General features: G+C 38.1%; 1 protein-coding gene across 2 annotated transcripts in view; it reads left to right on the forward strand.

Annotated features, from left to right (window-relative positions):
* Positions 1-19,630, forward strand: part of LOC103035539 (nck-associated protein 5-like) — a 159,332-nt gene extending 139,702 nt beyond the window's left edge. For both annotated transcript variants that reach the window (XM_049471741.1, XM_049471742.1), the window contains 2 exons: positions 3,328-3,470; positions 11,323-19,630. In XM_049471741.1, coding sequence (XP_049327698.1) covers positions 3,328-3,470; positions 11,323-11,583 — 404 coding nt within the window. In that variant the 3' untranslated portion in view covers positions 11,584-19,630. The remainder of the gene's footprint in view (positions 1-3,327; positions 3,471-11,322) is intronic.
* The last annotated feature ends 1,598 nt before the right edge of the window (positions 19,631-21,228 follow it).

Raw genomic sequence — 21,228 nt, forward strand, 5'->3', positions numbered from 1 at the left:
TGATCTCATGCTCCCTAAATCACTCTTTCACAATTCCAGCCCCATGAATTCTGGCACTGTCATCTTGGAATATTGCCGTGTCATCAGGGAAGAAAAAATCCATTGATGGAATAACCTGGTCTATATCTCATGATCCATTTCAAAATCTCCACACATTCTCTACTGGGGACAAATCAGAACCACAAAGGCAAGCATGTGGAAGAAGAGGGTAAAGGTACTGGATTGGCCTGCCTGCAGTGTGTATGCAGCATGTGGTTTTGTTATCTTTTGCTTAAATCTGATTCGGCTATCTTGACGGTTCACATTCATAAATGTGAAATGTAAGTGAGCTGTATCTGTGTGTAATGTGAACGAATCTGTCCCTGAAACATTGCCTCACATGCGCACATTGATACGTGTATAAACGTCTCCTTCTTCACTACCAACAACAAAAAACGTCATATTTGACGACTCATAGCTTTATAAGGGAAATGGATAAGTTAGCAGCTCATATGTGGAGCATCTTTTGCTGGAGTGGAGAAACACCAAACAGCTGGTCTGAAGTACATGCTCTGGTCGAGGAGGAGAAAAAAGGCCAGGTGGTTTGCTTTTGCTGTTTTTTTTAGCTATAGCTGCACAGCTGCACCAAGAGATGTGTGGGTACGAGAGAGAAGCACGTAGCACTAATGCTAATACATAAAAGCAAAACAACATTCATGTCGCATTGTCCATGGATCGGATACATATCCGATTTAGGACCACATATGACTCAAGTGACTCAGAATCTCATTTGAAAAAATCGGATTTGGCGCGTTCACACAGCCATGAAAAAATCTGATCTGAGCCACATTGAGCAAAAACACAGATTTGAGTCTGTTCAGCTTGGTAATGTGAACGTAGCCTTTTGACGAGACTTGAGTCGGCTGGCTCCCGCCCAGTCATTCATTCATACGTTATTATTTTTCTTTCAAATGAAATAATGAATTGATGGCAGGCGCTTGTATTTCAGTGTGACTCCGCTACCCATTCATTAACCCAGAGAGTGTTTTGACACTATTGATTACTGGAAGACTGTAATCAAAGGATCATTAAAAGCTGCGGCGCGAGCTTCATTATGCCGCTGCCAATGAAATCAGAGCGTTTCATAAACGACGAGTGTTCCTGCTTTCTGTCTCCTGCAGACGAACACAGTAATCCATGCAGAGCTCTGATTACACCTTTCAGAACACACACACACACACATCTGACGCTTAACCCCGTCACGTCCAATCACTCAATCAGCCTCTGTGTTCACGCAGACGCACCCTGAAGGTGGCCCTCATTTCCTGTGTAGCCCAGTTTACAAATACAGAGTATTAGAAAACCTGGGAGTGAGAAAGTAACATTCTGATTTAATTGACTTCAAATTAAATCTAAATAAACAAATTAGACATCAAGTATATAAATATAAAAATCATTTTTTTAATTGAGCTTGACTGTGATTCAGTACACACACTTTTACTATAGTACAGTTTGATTTAGATTGTAGTGTAGTACTCATAATTTTAATATGGTAAGGTTTCTGTTATTTATTGAGTTAGATTGTGATACAGTTACCACGCATTAGTTTCTGATTGTTTAATTGAGTTATGATGTGAAATTGCATTAGATGGTGATACAGTATACATAACTTAACTAATGTAGTTTCTGATCCCTTAACTGAGTTAAGTTGTAATATATGCATACTTTCAATTTACACATTTGTTTCTGCTTCTTATATTTAGTTTGTGGTATAGTACCCACACTTTTACTATAGTACAGTTGATGGTCTTTTAATTGAGTTATGTTGTGATATGCATCCATACTTTCAACTAGTATTTTTTTCTGCTCCTTAAATTGAGTTAGATTGTGGTATAGTACCCAAACTTCCACATTTTTTCCAGTATTTAATTGAGTTATATTTTGATATGCGTCCATATTTTCTCTTTAGTATAGTTTCTGCTCTTTTAATTGATTTAGATTGTATTATAGTAACCATACTTTCACTATAGTGCAGTTTTTGTTTTTTATTGACCTGCGTTGTGATATAGTACCCATACTTTCACTATAAAACAGCTTCTGATCTATTAATTGAGTTATGTTGTGATCTGTATCCATATTTTGACTTTAGTACAGTTTTTTCTGCTCCTTAAAATGAGTTTGTGTAAAAAGGTACTCGTACTTTTACTATAGTGCAATTTCTGATTGTTTAATTGAGTTATGTTGTAATATGTATCCATACTTTCACTTTTGTACAGTTTTTTTCCTGCTCCTTTAATTAAGTTAGATTGTTATACAGTACCCACACTTTTACTATAGTGCAATTTCTGATCAATTAATTGAGTTATGTTGTAATATGTATCCATACTTTCACTTTAGTACAGTATTTTTCTGCTCCTTAAATTGAGTTAGATTGTGAAATAGTGCCCGTACTTTTACTGTAGTAAAGTGTCTGATCTTTCAATTGAGTTATGTTGTGATATGTATCCATATTTCTCTTTAGGACAGTTTTTCTCTTCTCCTTAAATTGAGTTAGTTTGTGGTATATTACCCACACTTTCACTATAGTACAGTTTCTGATCGTTTAATTGAGTTATGTTGTTATATGTATCCATACTTTCACTTTAGTACAGTATTTTTCTGCTCCTTAAATTGAGTTAGATTGTGGCATAGTGCCCGTACTTTTACTGTAGTAAAGTGTCTGATCTTTCAATTGAGTTATGTTGTGATATGTATCCATACTTTCACTTTAGTACAGTATTTTTCTGCTCCTTAAATTGAGTTAGATTGTGGCATAGTGCCCGTACTTTTACTGTAGTAAAGTCTCTGAGTCTCTCTTTCAATTGAGTTATGTTGTGATATGTAACCATAATTTCACTTTTCACTTTTTTTTTTTCATTTTTTCTGCTTCTTAAATTTAGATTGTGATACAGTACCCACATTTTTTCTTTAATATCGTTTCTGATATATTAATTGAGTTATGTTGCGATATGTACCTGTACATTCACTTTAGTACAGTTTTTTCTGCTCCTTAAATTGAGCAGGATTGTGGTAAAGTACCCACATTTTTTAAAAATGCAGTTTTTGATATTTTAATTGAGTTATGTTGTGATATGTATCCATACTTTCACTTTAGTTCAGTATTTTCTGCTCCTTAAATTGAGTTAGTTTGTGCTATAGTACCCATACTTTTGCTTTAGTACAGTTTCTGATATATTAATTGAGTTATGTTGTGATATGTATCCATACTTTTCCATTAGTACAGTTTTTGTCTGTTAGAACTTGGCTGGGTGACAGTAACTGACTGTAAACCTTCTTGTGTTTTTACAGATATTGATGCGTATGGAGCTCATTTGCAGACGCCACCAACCAAAAACTGGACTTTTCCTAACCTGAGAGGGTCAGCAGGATCTACAGACGTGTACCTGCAGGAGAACATGGAGCCTCCCAGCCAGGGAACTCCATCAAGACGGGTGAGTGAAACAACAAGCACTATGTCTGTCTGTGTGTCTCCTTGGGTTGCCAGGAATTCAACATTTGAACCAATATTTAGTTCTAAAATGATAGAGGTGTAAAAAAATATAGACATTATATTGTATCTCTATTTTGTTTTGTAATACTTGATACTTGATTTTTTTTTTAAAACACGGTATTGATTTTAATTATTGTTTTAGATGTAAAGATCGGCGTCAGAAGTGGTTAGGCCACGTTTTTTTTACTCCGATTTTATACATATGATGGTGTGGGGTTTTTTTTTATGCTATAGTCCTATCCGAACGGCATTAGTTTCTCAGGGGGATGTCTGTAAATAATGATTGCATCTGGAAAAAACTCTTGCGTCCGGACTGCAATTGAAAAAACAGAAGCAGTGAGTTTTTAGGCTTTCTCGGTCACATGACATCTAGTTCAGTAGCTCCTCCATTTCCACTCACTGCTCTGTGATATGGATTCTACTCAGAGATGTGCATTCGGACTAAAATTACCAGACGACCACAGAGGTCTCAGAGGACGTCTGAGAAAAGCACATACATGGTCGGTCCGAACGTGAATAAAATCACACAGGACCCCCCATAAAAGAAAAAATTACCCTAGGACCCCCTGAGAAACGAATCCCGTCAAAATTTGATTTAAATAATGTCAGTAAAACAATATACTGTAACATATTAAATTGTAACCCCTGTATAAATATGCGTAATCTATTGGAAAGTTCTTGAACATACACAGCCATATAAGATTGTCTACTGTCAGTTTTAAAATATCATATCATATAGTTTCTGAATGTGGCAGTTATTTATAAAACAACTCAAAGTTAACATAGCTCACTAATTCGTTATTTCCACGTGACTGCTTTTTTAATGTACCCTAATGAGCATGCAGAATCAGAAACCTGGCAACCCCATATTAAAAATGTACTTAAACCTGTATAACTATCAATCAGTACAGTGTTTCTAGAGGCTGTAGCAGCTTAAATCCCCTGTAGTTTAATACATATTCACCCTTATAGTAAAGTGTTAACATAGCGCCACTCTGAGCCCCAGTGTAGCGTTTTTGTACGATTTTTTTTCTGCTGAATCTGTAGCCACAGTTCATATTTTCCACTGTTGTGGAATAAAATGCAGAAAATCTGTTTGTTCACAGTCAGAGTGCTGTAAATATTACATGACTTTACTCTTTTGGGGGCAGTTTATCAGCAGGGGGCGTTTGTAATCAAATTTTTAAGCGCAGAAGATATTTCTACAAGTCCACTGTGATCAAACTCTCAATCTGTAATTTATTGACCACAGGGGGCAGCAGAATTAACTCTAAAATAATACAAATAATACAAGGGTCTCCATATGTCAAACAGACGACTAAAAAAGTAAACGGACGCAGAATCCAGAAAATACTGATTCATTAATATATTCTTTGTTCTTTGAATAGAAGTGGCTTCCTGTTAGCAGTTGCTAAGCTGTGCTAAGCTATACGCTCAACAGGGTCGAGAGCTTTTCAGGCTGAGCTGAGCGAAAATCAATCAAAATTGTTGTTCGTATTAATCGAGCACTTTCAGGGAACATTATTGTTAACGGGTTCTTAAAGTCCTTTTCGGCGACGACGCAGCCATTGTGATTCTATCCACCTTGCTGAGCGGCGCGCTAAAGACGGCGCTAATAGCAGCCTTATTCAGAAACTATGAAGGTCACTTCACACAAAGTACAATCAGCAGTTCTTGACTCTGTGTGTTCCACTCTCCAGAGCAGATAGGCTCTCTCTTTTATGCACGGAGAACCGCGGAGAGCCGCTGAAAGCCCCGCTCAGCATACATTATTTAACGGAACCCTACAGTGAAAGGACATCGGGGTCCTTGATCATTCCCCACAGAGAAAAGCGCCCAGCGATACGCCGGCGGCTCAGTCTCGGCAGAGCGAGCTCTCTTTATAGATCCCATAACATCTCTGATACGCTCGCCTACATTGAACAGGGTTCTGCAAGGTTCTGTAGTAAAGGTTCTGCAAGGCTTAGAAATGTTACAGCTTAAAGAACCAGAGGAACAAGTAAAAAAAACCCTTTTCTAAATTCACTTAGAGTGTAGGTATGTGCTCTTATACTCCTGTGGCTACAGCTGATTCAATTAAAGCCAAAAAAATTGCAGTTTTTATTCAGAAAGAAGATAAAAGTTACCAGGAACAATAAATAATTACAATATTTTTTAGACAATAAGGCGCAATTATAATCCTTTAATTTTCTCTTATGCACCTTTATGTATGAATTCTACCAGTCAGGCTATTAGGAGCAGTAAATCCACTCCGCTGAATTAGAGAATTATACAGAATTATAAGGGAGTCTAGTAAAGTTCTTTTCCAGCACCAAGGCTGGAGCAGTATTAGAATTAGCAGCTAACTGCAGCGCTAGCTCTTTCGTCGTTCAGAGGTGAGTATATCGGACTGTAGCCTGCGCATTTACAATGTTAAAACAAACTACATGGGAAGAACCGCTAGCTTATAGCACCCTGGCTTCCCGGAGCACTCAGGATCGGTGCCATTTATTATCACTAAGAGCTGCTAACCGTGGCTAGCACTGCTGCTAATAGTGGCTAGTGCTGTGGCTAGCACTGCTGTTGAAAATATTGGAAATCTAAGCTTACTGTAAGGAAACAGAAGCACTTTACTCACCCAAATAAACAGTTTTTAGCAGAGAAATCTGTGAAGATTAACATCCAGTGCTCTTTTGACTTTTTGAAAGATTTTTTTTTTTTTTTTTAAGAATTACAGTTTTGCTTATTTTTGGTGCTTCTCTCAGCTTCCCCCATTTGAAGGGAAACATGGCAACCCTTTTCCTTACTATGGCATATTTTATATTTTACATTTTACACTGCAAAAAATCCATTGGCAAAAACTAGATAAAATGTATTCAAATTGAGACATAAATGCTTAAATTAAGCAAGACAATCTGCCAATGGGGTAAGCAAAATAAAAAAAAAAAGTATTTTTAAAATAAGCAATGACAAAGCCTCAAAATGAGTGAAGTAAGACTCAAATCAAGCAAAAATATTTTGCTTAAATTTCTACACAAGTATCAAAAAACTTGACTGGTGACTTTGTGTTTATTTTGAGTTCAAATGACTTAAAATAAGGTGAAAATTCTAAGTAAGACTGAATAAGATAATTATTTCTAAAATATGTAAATCTCACATTTACAATGCTTAGTAAGACTAAACATTCTCATCAGAGCAAGAAATAAGATTTATTGCTTTGAAACTATATAATTTCACTTGCTAAGATTTATTTTTTTTGCAGTGTATTCAGTATTAATATACTGTTCTGAATTATTTTTACTGATATGGTGCTAATATATTTTTAAATTATTTGTTTTTAATCGCTGCCTTAGAAAGAGCAAGTCGCTAAACTGCATTTCACTGTTTTAACATTGTTCTTAACATTGTTTTTTTCAGCGACAATAAAACTATTCTATTCTATTGTATTCTGTTCTATTGTCCCTTAAAATGTGCATTATAATCTGGTGCACCTTATGTGTAAAAAAAGAAGTTCATTGATAGTGCACCATATAATACGGTGTGTCTCATAGTTTGTAAAATACAGTTAGGTTTGTGCCATATCATATCGTATTTTTTTAATATCGGGAGCGGTATTATACCCTGAAATATTGTGCCATATCACCCACCCCTAATTATCACATCAGGGTACTACTTTTTTTTTTTTTTTTTTTTTTTACTGTTTTTAGCAAAAGAAACAAAAATCACACTGTTCTCATTTCCTATTATGTATCTACTAGAGACAGATTATATGTGTGCAGTGTCATTTATTTTACTTTAATCCTGGATGTATGGAGATATTTGGAGTGCATTATTATTAGTATCATGACATTGTGGATTATTGACTTCTGTTACAAATCTGATTACATTTTTTTTTAATATCTCAGTTAGGTATGCAATGATAAAATGTAATTTTCATTTTGTTGCAGTAGTGTACTCTTGAAATCTATATTTTTAATTCAGTGTTTTGTCATATTGCCAAAAGTATCGATATCGCGAAAATACCATAAAATATCGTAATAATATTTTAGGGCCAAATCGCTCACCCCTAAATACAGTAAACATTTAGATTGATTTGGATAATATTTATTGAGCTGTAACATGCCAGACGTCTCGGCGTGGAGTTGTAGAGGTTCCTAATGGGGTCCTGCAGTAATCCATCTCATGCAGCTTGAATATTGAGTGTTGATACTGGATCTTTTTGTGTTGTTGGGCTGTATAAAAGGTGCCTCCCTGTCATAAAGATTAAAAGTGATCTGGCATTGTACCAGTCCTTCTAGACGTGTAACTCTTGACAACAACTGTTGCCACTCCATGGCAGTCTCAAGTCTATAGTCATTTTTTTTTTATGATAACTGTATGAAACTACTTCAGTGACTTCGACTTCACTCATGTCAGAACTGGCTCTCCATCAGCGGAATAAACGCTTTCTCTCTAAACTGAGTGAGTCATAAGAAAGCTCCTGTCGAACGCCGACAGCATCGCCAGCCGCCAACGCCACGCATTTATTAATTATTTTCCCGATAAAGAACGTGTCAGTCCGTCCTCAGCAGGGTGTTTACTAAATGCGCTCATTGTGAGGCTCTATAAAAGCACTGACCCCTCCGACACCCGGCGCTGAAAGGCTTTAGTGAGGAGGCTTATATGTGCGCACACTTTTACACACACACACACACACACGCACACACCGAGGGTCAGCGGCTCGGTGGAACGCAGAGCGGGAAACGTTGGCGGCTCCTTTTTTTCCTGCCGCTCCGAGATTAATTACACAATCCCTCCGTTTCACTTCTCTGGAGCCGGATGAGCAGATCTGAGAGGGGCGTACTGCGCGGCGCCTCGGGCACCCCAGCCAAAATACCGAAGATTAACCTGCACCGCTTCCTCAGCTGGTCAGCGGTTGCTGTGGCAACTGTCAGGATGAGAGCAGGTAAAGCTGATGGACAGTGTTTAGTGCTGGACGGTACCTGGCAAATGGACTCTGTTGCATAAAACAAGGTGAAAAATTCTTCCACCTTTCCCAGCAGCGCCGAAACGCTACCAGCGCTTTTAACGCCCCTAGTTCTGACCCTGAATACTCTCTCCACACAAAATACACACCGCCCAGAATCAGACACCAATCCAGCTAAACACGAACATACACAAATATATATATATATATATATATATATAAATATGTGTATATAATGTCATCAGTAGCGTGTTTACACATGCAGTTAATCTGGAAATTTTAACACATTCATTTTTTATTCCTGTGGCAAAATTGACAGAGCCCGGTGACGCATTAGCAGTTTTATTTAGCGATATAACATAGCATATAACAGGCTAACTGTTGAGCAGCGTTCATTTTGACAGGTGATTTTAAATTAGTTTAAGTCTTAGTCTTTTGACTAAAATTTATAACAGTTTAGACACATTTTAATCTTTTGGTTGTTATTAATTTTAGTCTAGTTTTAGTAGACGAAAACAAAACAAAAAATTTTAGTCTAGTCTTTAGGGGTGTGACGAGACACTAATATCACAAGACGAGACACGATAGTAGGTTCACAAGACGAGACGAGATTTAAACATAAAATTTGAAAGAAAACGTCAAAAATGAAAAAATGTATTGAAAACTAGAGTTTTATTTAACAAATTGATATAACGCAAACTTAACAGACTGGTTTCTCTTACACATTGATTCTATAAGAAATAGAAATAAATAAATAAATAAATAAATAAATTCTAGGTCTTATATAGTGCAAACAATAAGTGCAAACCACAACCAGTCATATTAAGCCTGGGGTTTGTGTTTTTTTTTCTCCTAAATCTCTTGTAATTTAATCATGCATAACCATAACCAGTCATATTAAGACTATGCTTGAAGTGTAAACAGAGACAGATTTTTTTTTTAAATACAGTAATACAGAGCTAAGGGATTAGTACAACTGCCTATGAAACAGTCACGTGTAGGATTTACTTACAGTATTTATATATGGTTTGTGTCTTGTTGGTCACTCTGTTACTGTTTATTGTTTCCACTGGAGCCAAAATGCAGCCAGACATACAACTTAAAAGTAGCAGAAGCATCTTCTATACAAATGCCCGAATTTTCCTCTTCTGCTGAGAGCTGCTCTCACTGCTCAGCCACCACACTCTATCGCTATTGCTACTGGGTTGCCAGATCCCTCTTAAAAAGTCCACACTTAACTCTTTTTTTTCCTGCGAGACAGGTTTAAGCCTGACGAGAAATATCGTCTTGTTTTAATCTCACCCCTACTAGCTTACTGACTAATGAAGTATGTATTACATATTTTTATTGTTTTTCTATTTTATATTTATGTTGTTGTTTTTTTTTTTTAGATTTATTTTCTGCTAATGTGTATTAAAGTAATAGCCTTTAACTTTTGTTGCATTTAAATAATGCTTAAATTAAAAAGTTTTAAAGCAAGTGAGCTGTAAAGCTGGTTGGACAAATACAGTATCTGAGTATCTAAAATGAGACCATCCTGCTGCAGTACAGTTTTCAATAGACTAGGCTTACATTACTTAAGTGTATTTAAAACTCATCCAGCCCAGTAACAGCAGTGTATAGCTCTTTCATATGCAGCTACACAGATCTTAAACGGATTAACATGGCTAACGTGCATTACCTGTTAGTGTAATAGAATGTAAAATGCAGTAAAAACTGTAGGAATTGTGTCTCGCAGCTCCAGGAAGAGGGATGTTTGTGTCTAATGTAACAGGAACACTTAAGCTAATGATGATGGATTACACAGATCCCTTTTACACATTAAACAAATCGCTAACACTAAACCAGAGACGTATCAAACTAGCTAAACTAACTAGATAACTAACTAACTAGCTAGCTAACTAGCTAACGGGGCTGCATTACGTGTGTTACCTGTGTCACCTGCCTTCAGAAATCTGAACAACCTCAACTTTCTAAATATCTTGGAGACGAGACACAGGTCACATATTTAGAGTTAAGTTTTTCATGGTAGCGCAGCTGAATTTTTCCTATAAATGATGTATATTCAGTAATTGGGAGAAGATCAGCTGTGTGGTGTTCAGAGTTAGGGGTTCAGAGGGGGAGAGAACCGGTGTTGTGCCGAATTCAGCACCCCCGCCAGGAAAAGCACCGCACACAACGTCTTCTTGATTTTAACTTTACTTAGAAATTGAAAATACGCAAGATACTGTTCTAAGCTATATTGACTCGTAAAAAATAAAGAAAAATATTAATGTCACCGGCAGCCTCTCCTCTGAGGGGGTGCTTTTCCTGGCGGGGGTGCTGAATTCAGCACAACACCGGTCATAAGGATGCTGTGTGGAGCGGCTGTGTTCTGATCACTGCTCAATAATATCATTTTTTACAAATAATTTCCCCCATTCGTCAGTCTTTGACATTTTCGTTTAGTTTTATTATTTGATGAAAAGTGTAGTAAATTTCGTTTTCAAAAATTAATTTTTATTTCGTTTTCGTCTCGTTTTCATCATGAAAAATAGGTCGTCAACAAAGATTTTTCGTGTGGTCATGCACACACAATCACTCACAGCTGGTGGCACGTTTCCGCTTTTTAAACCGTTGAAGGTGGGAATAACAAGAAGCATTGACTGCTTTAAACTTTTGAAAGGTTCATCATACTCTCTCTCTTTTACAATGTTTTAGACAATTATTTTCTTAATTTACTCCTCCTTCAATATCTCTTCAACTTCCAGAGTTGGCAGTTCTGTTCTTGATGTTTCTTTACAGCACTAGAACCTTAAAGTGTCCTTTAACATCTTCTCTCTTATGTTTTGTGTCCTCTGTTCTTTAGAGTCTGAACAAAGGTGTCCCTCAGGCTCCTCATGAAGCCGACCCCAGAAGCCTTCCCCTGCCGCCGCAGATGGGCATGAGCCGACAGCGCAAGAGTCGGACCCACGGAGCTCCAGAGATGCCCAAGGAAGGCGGCCTGGAACTGGTGAAGGAGCGTCCTGATGACATCCTGTCTCCCAGTCGTCCTCAAGCTTTGGAAACACCAGAGTCCCTCAGCGACTCTCTGTACGACAGTCTGTCGTCCTGCGGCAGCCAGGGCTGAAGAGAACGTCAGACCAGAATCTGACCAACTGGCGTCTTATGGATGATGAACGTTTGTTTACCCTATAGTTCATTACAATTCAGTGTCCAAAAAACAGGAGATGACCCGAGGTTCTGATATCAGTGATCATGGAGTCTCAAGCATTGCTTAAAGCACATCCCATGATTCCAGAGAGGTCCGGAACAGAACTCTGGGATGGGACTTGCTGCCTGGACCCAGCTTCCCCGCAGGAAGTTTAAGGTTTAACAGATCTGACAGACATTGTCCGTGATTTACCTTCAGACCCTATTCCCTGAAAAACGAACCCCTCACGTGTCCCTTCTGGTCTTATCCAACCTGAACTTCCTGCTGAACGGATCTCCTCAGGATGACTGACGGACAGTGACTATCAAAAGCAACAAATATACATTAAACACACACACACACACATGGACACACAATTCTCACTGTTTAAAAAGACCTTTGAAAACACACACACAGAAATTGCATGGTCTTATCACACCTGCTGGGAATCCTCTCATCTCGTCTCCGAGCATCTCTTGAAGTGTGGCATCTCTCATTTATGTTTACAGGATTTTGCTGATGTTCTTATCCATAGTGACTTACAAAGTTACTCAAAAATGATAAAGGTTGGTCACTGTAGTGTTAAGGAGTCTTGCCTAGAGACTCTTGTTGGTGTAGTGCAGTACCCAGTCACCCAGACCAGGAATTGAACCTCAGTCTCCAACATGATGTGATAGCTCACTGGCAGGTAGTGGCATAATCAATTGCATCACCAACCACTGATGGAAGGTGGCAACTCTCAAATCGTGGCGTTTTTTGAAGTGTGGCATCTCCTGAAGTGTTATGTCTCAGAGTGTGACATCTCTCAGGGCATCGAGCCTCTCGAAGCGTGGCATCTCTCGCAACATCTTGTCTCTTTTGAGTGTGCCATCTTTCAGAACGTATTGTCTCTCTGAACAATTAGACCCTTACAACATCTCTTCTCTCAGAGAGTGGTGCCTCTCAGAGCATGGCATTTCTCAGAACATGATGTCTCTCTGAACGTCTCATCTCAGAATGTGGTGTCTCTGAACGCCTCGTGTCTCAGAATATAGCGTCTCGCAGAACATGCAGTTTTCTGTGAACGTCTCATCTCAGAATATGTCTCTCGGAATGTCTTATCTATCCAAACGTGCTGTCTCTATAAACGACTTATCTCTGAACAATTTGACTCTTGTATTGTCGCGTCTCTCTGAGCGTGGTGTCTCTACAAGTGTGGCATCTCCTGGAGTGTTATGTCTCAGAGCGTGACATAACTCAGGCCATCGGCATCTCTCGACACATCTTGTCTCTTTTGAGTGTGCCATCTCTCAGAACCTATTGTCTCTCTGGACAATTAGACCCTTAGAACTGAGTGGTGCCTTTCAGAGCATGTCCTTTCTCAGAACATGGCATCTCTCTGAAAGTATCGTCTCAGAACATGACATTCTCTTTGAGCGCCTAGTTTCTCAGAATATGGCTTCTCACAGAACATGCTATTCTCTCTGAACGTCTCATCTCATCTCGTGGCGTCTTTCAGAATGTCTCATCTATCCAAATGTGCTATCCCTCCAAACGACTTGTCTCTGAATAATTCGACTCTTATAGTGTCGCGTCTTTCTGAGCTTGGTGTCTCTACAAGTGTGGCATCAGAGCGTGACATAACTCAGGGCATCGAGCCTCTCGAGGTGTGGCATCTCTCGAAACATCTTGTCTCTTTTGAGTGTGCCATCTGTTAGAACATATTGTCTCTCTGAACAATTAGACCCTTAGAACGTCTTTTCTCTCAGAGAGTGGTGTCTCTCAGAGCATGTAGTTTCTCAGAACATGGCATTCTGTTTGAACGCCTAGTTTCTCAGAATGTGGCGTCTCTCGGAATGTCTCGTCTATCCAAACGACTTGTCTCTTAACAATTCGACTCTTATAGTGTCGCATCTTTCTGAGCGAGGTTTCTCTACAAACGTGACATTCAAACTCTCAGAATATCTCGTCTTTCAGAAAAAAGAATTCTGAACGGTTTCTCTAAACATCTCGTCTCTTTGAACGTGGCATCTCTCACAGCATGCTGTCTTTCAGAGCATGATGTCTCTCAAGTCGTAGCATCTCAGAGCATGGTGGCATCTTATAACGGACCCTGATCAATCGATTTAAAGATAATTATATGGGCAGATAAGTGATTGGGAAGTGCTGATTGGTCAGGAGCATCATATGCTTAAAGGAATTCCCAGTTTGTGTGGTCTGGGAGAAGCAGGCTTGTGTTGAAACTTTTGCTACAGAGAAATCAGACAATTAGCACCTTTTATCACACCTTCTTACTCGTCCAATTTGTGCTGTTATTTTTTGGGAATGTTTGGTGAAAAGAGCTGCTTTTGCAATAACCTCCATCCTCTTGGAGGGCACTAGAGAGTGCGGAATTACATTATATTAGTTCAAAATCCGACAAGATTTGCATATTGTTTATTACTGGAATCACGTTTGTTTGTCCAGTCTAGTTGAGCAGCATGTCTTTGTTTTTTTTTTCTCAGATCGTTGATTTTTTGTAGGAGCGCCAACATACACAAAGTACAATTTGTTCAAAATGGAGTTTTAAACTTAAGTAAAGTAGGCCAGAAAAAGGGGAGTTTTCATATTTCTGAGCAATGTTTGCTAGTATAATATTTGCTGATGTTTAGCTACTTTTGCATACAGCTATTTGAATTAAAATATATTATTTTGTTCTAAAAAAAAATAGTCAAATGACTTTGTTGTAAAGTATACTGTAAAGTACACAGAGAAAAACAAAATTGATATAATGGCGTATCAACCAACTCAAAACTTGAAATCATAATTTTGTGGATTTGATAAATTGATTTTTTTTCTTCTCAGTAATTGATTATCAGTGCATGTCTGATCTATCCCTTCTTTGGTGTCTGATAAACAGCAGAAACTCACAGCCTTAAATAACACCAATATTGTAGCATAGGGGGCGGAGCTACCTGCAGTTCTTTTTGCAGTTTTGGGTTCTGTCTTTTCCAATCAGCTCTCTTTATAGAGAATTTATAGAATTTGATATAGAACACTGTTCTGGTGTGCTGTCTAATGTTTTGGCTTTTGTGATCATAAGTGAGTTAGAATCCCATCAATGTGAAATTTAAAAACGATTACTGATGAACTAAATCAGTACAACAGGCTGATATACTGGTGGAACTCAGTTAGAAGTCTTATTTTTTCCCCCCGTATTTTTCGCACTATAAGGCGAACCGTATTATAAGGCGCATTATCAATGAACGTCTATTTTCTGGTCTATTTTCATACATAAGGCGCACTGGATTATAAGGTGCATTTAAGAGAGGCTATAAGGAACTTCTAATTCAGCAGGTCTGGAGTAGCTAACTAAGTGAAATAAAGCTAAGCTAAGTAAACAAAACTGGAATAAAAACCATTAAGATACTTTCTTTTAAAGTCAAACGTGCGCTGGATGTAAATCTACACAGATTTCTCGCCTGAAAACAGGTGAGTAAAGCACTTTAGTTTATTTACAGTAAGCTTGGAATTCCATTTCTCCAGCAATAGAATGGAGCATTAGCATTAGCTGCTAACTGTTAGCCAGGGTTAGGAGCAGGCTAGAGGCCGATAATACTCACCTCTGAACGAGGAAATAGCGGGTAGCGGCTAATGCTAATGCTACTCCAGCCGTGTTAGCCAGGGTTAGAAGCAGGCTACAGGCTGATAATACCATACCTGTCAAGTCTCCCGTTTTGGCCGGGAAACTACCGTATTTTACTCCTCTTTCCCGCCGTCCTCCCGTATTAGTATTTTCCCGTAAATTTCCCGTATTTTATTAAAGTAAAAAAATATATATTATTGAGGATACAGGGCACTGACCGCTCTGTGTCTCTTAACCAATCGTGGAGCCGGTTCAAGGAGAAAGTTCAGGAGAAACAGCCAATCAGCTTGCAAGGAGGGTCAGTGTGGGGAAGCCCCGCCCTCCTCGCTGTGAGTTCAGGCAGCTAGTTGGAGCTGCTGATGTTAAAACATACATGCAGCGATTTTTCTAAAAGAAAGGTAACGGTAGTCTAATCATGGAAACTGTGATGAGATTTTTCTGATAGCTGCTTAAAAATACTCCGAAATAAAACACACAGATTAAACCTTTTAAAATAAAAAAATTACAGCTTGTGACTCAGTTTAACTAGAAATGTGGAGAGGACCGACATTAACTGAACTGATCAGGGGTGGAGTGATCAAAAGGAAGAAGTATTAATTAAAAATTATTGTGTAGGCCCCTTAGGACTAATTTTTACTGATGGAATATATCTGGTCCATGTCCTTTTAGTAAAAGCTCATAATACCATTTTTAGGTCACCAACAGTCATTTTGCAGAATTTGTGCACTCTTTGTTCAATTTTAAATCCATTAAATAAATAAAAAATATATCATATAAAAGAGTGCATTTATTACAAAAAAGACATGAAATCTTAAATTAAAAAAAATATATAGAAAAGGGTATTTAATTTGGCTGTATTAAAAGAATGACATATGTAGGAATGTCCACAACATGTTCAGATTCTGATAATCTAATTGTAGTGTGTAAGTGGTTCACATGTGGTTATTTTAGATTTTTTGTAAACCTGTTTTAAAAGAGATACTGAACCTTCGTTGGGCTGGTGGGACGGCTTTAAGCGGACAGAGGAAAATATCCCTTATTTTTAAATCTAAAACTTGACAGGTATGTAATACTCACCTCTGAACGAGGAAATAGTAGTAACGGCTAATGCTAATGATGGAGAAATACACTGAAACTTCAGCAGAGTGGCTTTACTACTCCTTACAACCTGACTGGTAAAATTCATACATAAGACGCACTAGATTAAAAGGCACACTGACAATTTTTGGGAAAATTAAAGGATTTTAAATGCGCTTTATAGTGCGAAAAATACGGTAGTCTGGATTTATAAAACTCACCACAAAACTAGGTAACACATTATTTGAATGGGGCACTGTAGACGTTCTGAAGATTCTTCACTATCTATTAAAATATTAAGTAAATGAACTTAATTTCCCCAAACCCTTAAACTGATTCTAAGCCTAACCATAAACCTGCTACTGGTGCTTGTAGTAAATACCAATAAAATGAAGATTAATTAATTTCTTTAACTCAAACAAACTTAAACCCAAGTCCAACACCAAACTCTGAACCCAACCCTAAACCTAAACCCCTAACTTAATCCTAATCTAACTCTAAACCTTAAGCACTGATCTTAACCCATTCTAACTTGAACCCAACCTCAAACTCTGCCTTTAATCTTAACCCAAAAATTAAACCTGGTGCTAACTTTAAATGTAATGTCAACCTTTAACTTAATCCTTACTTTGGTCCTAATAAAAGCCTTGATCCTTCATAATCCTTAATCCTTATCCCTAGACCAGGTTGGATGACCTGGATGATCAGTATCTGATCTGTAGGGAATATAAAGTAAGAGTGGGAGGGGCTCTGTGAAATAGTGGGCGGAGTCTCTGAGTAGTTCTGATCTGGGTTCTGTTGGTCGGTACCACTCTTTACACTTTATTCTTTACCTTCACTGTGATTGATACGAACCCAATGAGCTTCTGTGATCCACATCATACCAAACACTACGGTTTAACAAACTACAAACGCAACCAAACTTCAGTCTGAATGCTGATTGGTCCGCTGTCCGAATCACTGCCGCTCCGATTTGTTTTATGATGGACGGGCGAGTGTTTCAGTTTTTTTTTTTTTTTGATACGCTGTGGGTTTCATAGGGTGTGAGTGTTTGTTTATACTGACCGTAACTCCGCCCCCCAGAGCCATGCTGAGCAATACTGTGTTGCTCGTCTTAAAAAACCCCATTTTTTTTACAGTCGTCAGTAAACAGTTGCAAGTTTGTGATTTCTGAATTTTTTTAGTTAGTTTTCCGTTAGCCTGTGAGGAAGCAGAGCAGATGTGTGATGTCTCCCTGTTTTGTTCCAGTGTTCTGGTTCTTTTTGGCAGTTTTACGGTTACATAAAGATGGTTCTGTCCTTCATTCTGATTCACTAGAAATTCACTAGAAATTGTAGAGGGCAAGTCCACAGATTTCTCAAAATTCTGTCCATAAGTGTTCAGTGTTTCAGTGGGTTTGTTTGAGATGAGCCCATTCAGATTGGGGGTTTAAAATTAACTAAAGAGTGGTAGTTCGAGATGGATCCGTTTTGAATGAAGGTCAGATGTGAAGTTTGAGAATTGTGTTGGAGTTCCTCTGTGAGATTGGTGTACTGTAGTTAAATAAACAGGGTCTGTCTCTTGGGGGCTTCTGGGTTTCAGGTGTACAGTTTTGGAAATTGAAGTTTTTTTTTTTTTACACCTCGGCAAGGCTGAGTATTGATCCACACACAGCTTCCATCACCTGTATTGATTTCGGTATTCTCTGTAACTCTCATAATGTTGTGTTTTGTCTTGTGAATTATAAAAACTCCTTTATTTATCAGAATCGGACTCTTAGCGACCCTGAGGAGCAGCAGATAATCCACCACCTGGCTCCAGTCCAGCAGGTGCTCGCTGTTTATCAGCTGCTAAAGGTGCTGTCTTCATAAATCATAATATCATGCTGCAGTCTAGATTATTTTAGGTCTTTTCTAGAGGTTTGGCTTGTATTAAAGAGACAAAATCCTTCGTTTTCTTTCACTTTTATTTCCTTACATTCCCAGAAACCGTCCTGAACTTGTCCAAAACCTCTTTTTAACCGTTTCTGTGGAGATATACTTGTGTGTTTGGGGTCATTGTCATGCTGCCTGATCTGCTTACACTGTTTAAGGTATATAGTTAAGTTAATTTAGGAACTTTAATGGGTTTGAAACTAAGAAGAAAAATGTTTTCTGAAGGTTCCTGAAAGTACCTTAAGAAGTTCCTCAAGGAATGTATTCTTTTAACAGTGTAGAGACAAAGCTTCAGTTCACAGACTCACATCCTGACCTTTTGCTCTTGTAGAATTTGCAAATCCAGAATACACAGCCCCATCAATAAAGGCAGAACATCCTGGACCTAAACTTGCAATGCAGCCCCAAGCCGTGACACTCCTTCCGCCCCCATGTTTAACAGATGGAATGGGAATGTAGTGTTTGTTTTTTTCCAACCATAGTAACACTTTTTTTATTAAAACTAAATAAAGTTAAGTTCTGTTTTGGATTCCTCTGTTCACAGAACTTTCTTAAAATAGGATGTCGATTATCCATCATAGTCTTCAGCCAACTTCAGCAGATGAACCGCAGGGTTATTTTAGGAGAGCTGTGGGCTCCTCCTGCCTTCTGTTCTGCCGCGCACACGATATTCCTGATGGCGTACAAATTAATTATGATGATTTTTGACTGATTTTAATTCATAAACCCACACAAATTTCAGTGGAGGGAAATGAATAAAGGAAAATAAATGGAGGATAAAGAAGAAGAAGATGAAGGATACGTCTCTTTAACCCAAATAAAAACATCTGGAAATGACTTGAATCTGACTGAGTGGATAGAGAGGTGTATGTTCAGTAAATCTGAGGTGGTTTATATGACTCAACTGCACTTAATATAAAATCTTCATTATGATAACAAGACGGGTTTCCTCGATCCGAGGTCTATACTCCGGACTCCTCCTCCCGCATGGTGTAGCTGATAGTTCGCTCGTTATTTCTGTAGTTTGTAGTTTGTAGCCCGGATTAATTGTTTTTTTTATTATTATTTATTTCTTGATTGATTTTGTTTGCTGTTCGTGTCACTGCTGTTATTATTATTACTGTTTATTGTTGTTATTTACTGTTTTTGTTTTTTTATGTCTTTAATTCTTCATTAATTCTGCTGATTGAAGGTTTTGTATGTGTGTACGTGTGTGTACGTGTATGTGTGTGTGTGTGTGTGTGTGTGTGTGTGTGTAAATAGTATCTGAAGGTGCTATGTGTAAATAGCATTTCCACGACTCAGATGAAGCCATACAGCGCTGTGTGTTCCGGACGCTTCTGTTAATTTATGATTCAAAATAAACTAAAATAAACCCTTTTACTCAGAATCGCTCTGTACAATGTCTTCACTGCTCTCTCCTCCCCTCTCTCGCTCAATCCCTCTATTAGTCTGCTCTGCTCTCGTTCGCTCAATCCTTCTCTTTTTCTGATCTTTCTCTCCTGTGTTCAAAACTTCTCTCAATTCATTATCTTTCTCCCTCTTGCTCATTCATGTACTGCTATTAATGTGTTCTCTGTCTCTTGCTCAATCCTTCTTTTAATCTCTTATTTTTCTGTCCATTGTTTGTTCACTGCTCTCTCTCCTCTCAGTCTGCTTTCTTATTTTCTCTCCATCTTTTTCTCAGTCTGATCTCTCATTTAATTATTCTCTTAGTCTCTTCTGTCTCTTGCTCAATCCTTCTCTTAGTTTGTTCTCCTATCTTTTAATCTCTCCACTGTATTCAATGCCCTCTCTTCCCTTAATCTGTTCTCTTGCTTACTCAACCCTTTTCTCAATGTGTTCTCTCCCTCGCTCAATCCTTCTGTCAATCTGCTCTCTGTCGCTCAATCCTTCTCTCAATCTGCTCTTTTTCTCTTATGTTCAAATCTTCTCAATTGATTATCTCCCTCCCTCTTGCTCATTCACTCCTCTCAATGTGTTCTCTATTATTGCTCAACCCTTCTTTTAATCTGTTATCTTTCTCTCCATTGTGTTCACTGCTCTCTCTTTTCTCAATCTGTTCTCTCTTTTTCTTTCTATCCTTTTTTCATTCTGATTTCTCATTTAATTATTCTCTCAAATTGTTCATCTTCATTCTCTACTCAATCATTTTCTCAATTCTTCTGTCAATCTGCTCGTATTCACTTAATCTTTCTCTCGTTCTGCTTTTTCTCTCTTGCGTTCAAATCTTCTCTCAATTCAATATCTCCCTTTCTCTTGCTCATTCACTCACTACTCTCAATGTGTTTTCTCTGTTGCTCAAACCTTCTTTCAATCTGTTTTCTTTTTTCTCTATTCCTTTCTCATTCTCTCTCTCGCTCTCACTTAATCCTTATCTCTCTGTTGCTAAAATCCTTCTTTTAGTTTTTTTCTCTCTTGCTCAATCTTTTTTATTCTCGTCTCTCTCTTCAATGAGTTCACTACCCTCTCTTCCTTCAATCTGTTCTCTCAATCCTTCTTTTAAGATTATCTCTTCTCTCAATATGTTATCTCTTTTGCTATCTTTCCTTTTCTCAGTCTGATCTCTTTCTCTCTGTCTCTCACTTACTCCTTCTCTCAATCTGTTTTCTCTTATGCTCAACCCTTTTTTATTCTGTTATCGCTCTCTCCACTGCGTTCACTGCTTTCTCTTCTCTAAATATGATCTCTCTCGGTCAGTCCTCTTAACCTGTCCTGTCTCTCTTTCTTTCACACTCAGTCTTTTTCCCACAATTTTTTCCACCTCTTCCTCACTCAATCTGTTGTTTAATACTTATCTCAATCAGATTTATCTTGCTCAATCCATTTCTCAGATTTTTTTCTCTCTTGCTCAGTCCCTTTTCTAGTCTCTGTTTCCATCTTGCTCAATTCTTCTCTCATTCAATCTCTCTCTCTCTCTCGTATTGAAGCTGTGTGTAACTTGTGAAGACTGTGACTCTTCCCCTCCCTCTCCAGCACGCACTCAGT

This window comes from Astyanax mexicanus, chromosome 24 (genome assembly GCF_023375975.1).
Source record: "Astyanax mexicanus isolate ESR-SI-001 chromosome 24, AstMex3_surface, whole genome shotgun sequence".
Classification (NCBI taxonomy): Eukaryota; Metazoa; Chordata; class Actinopteri; order Characiformes; family Acestrorhamphidae; genus Astyanax; species Astyanax mexicanus.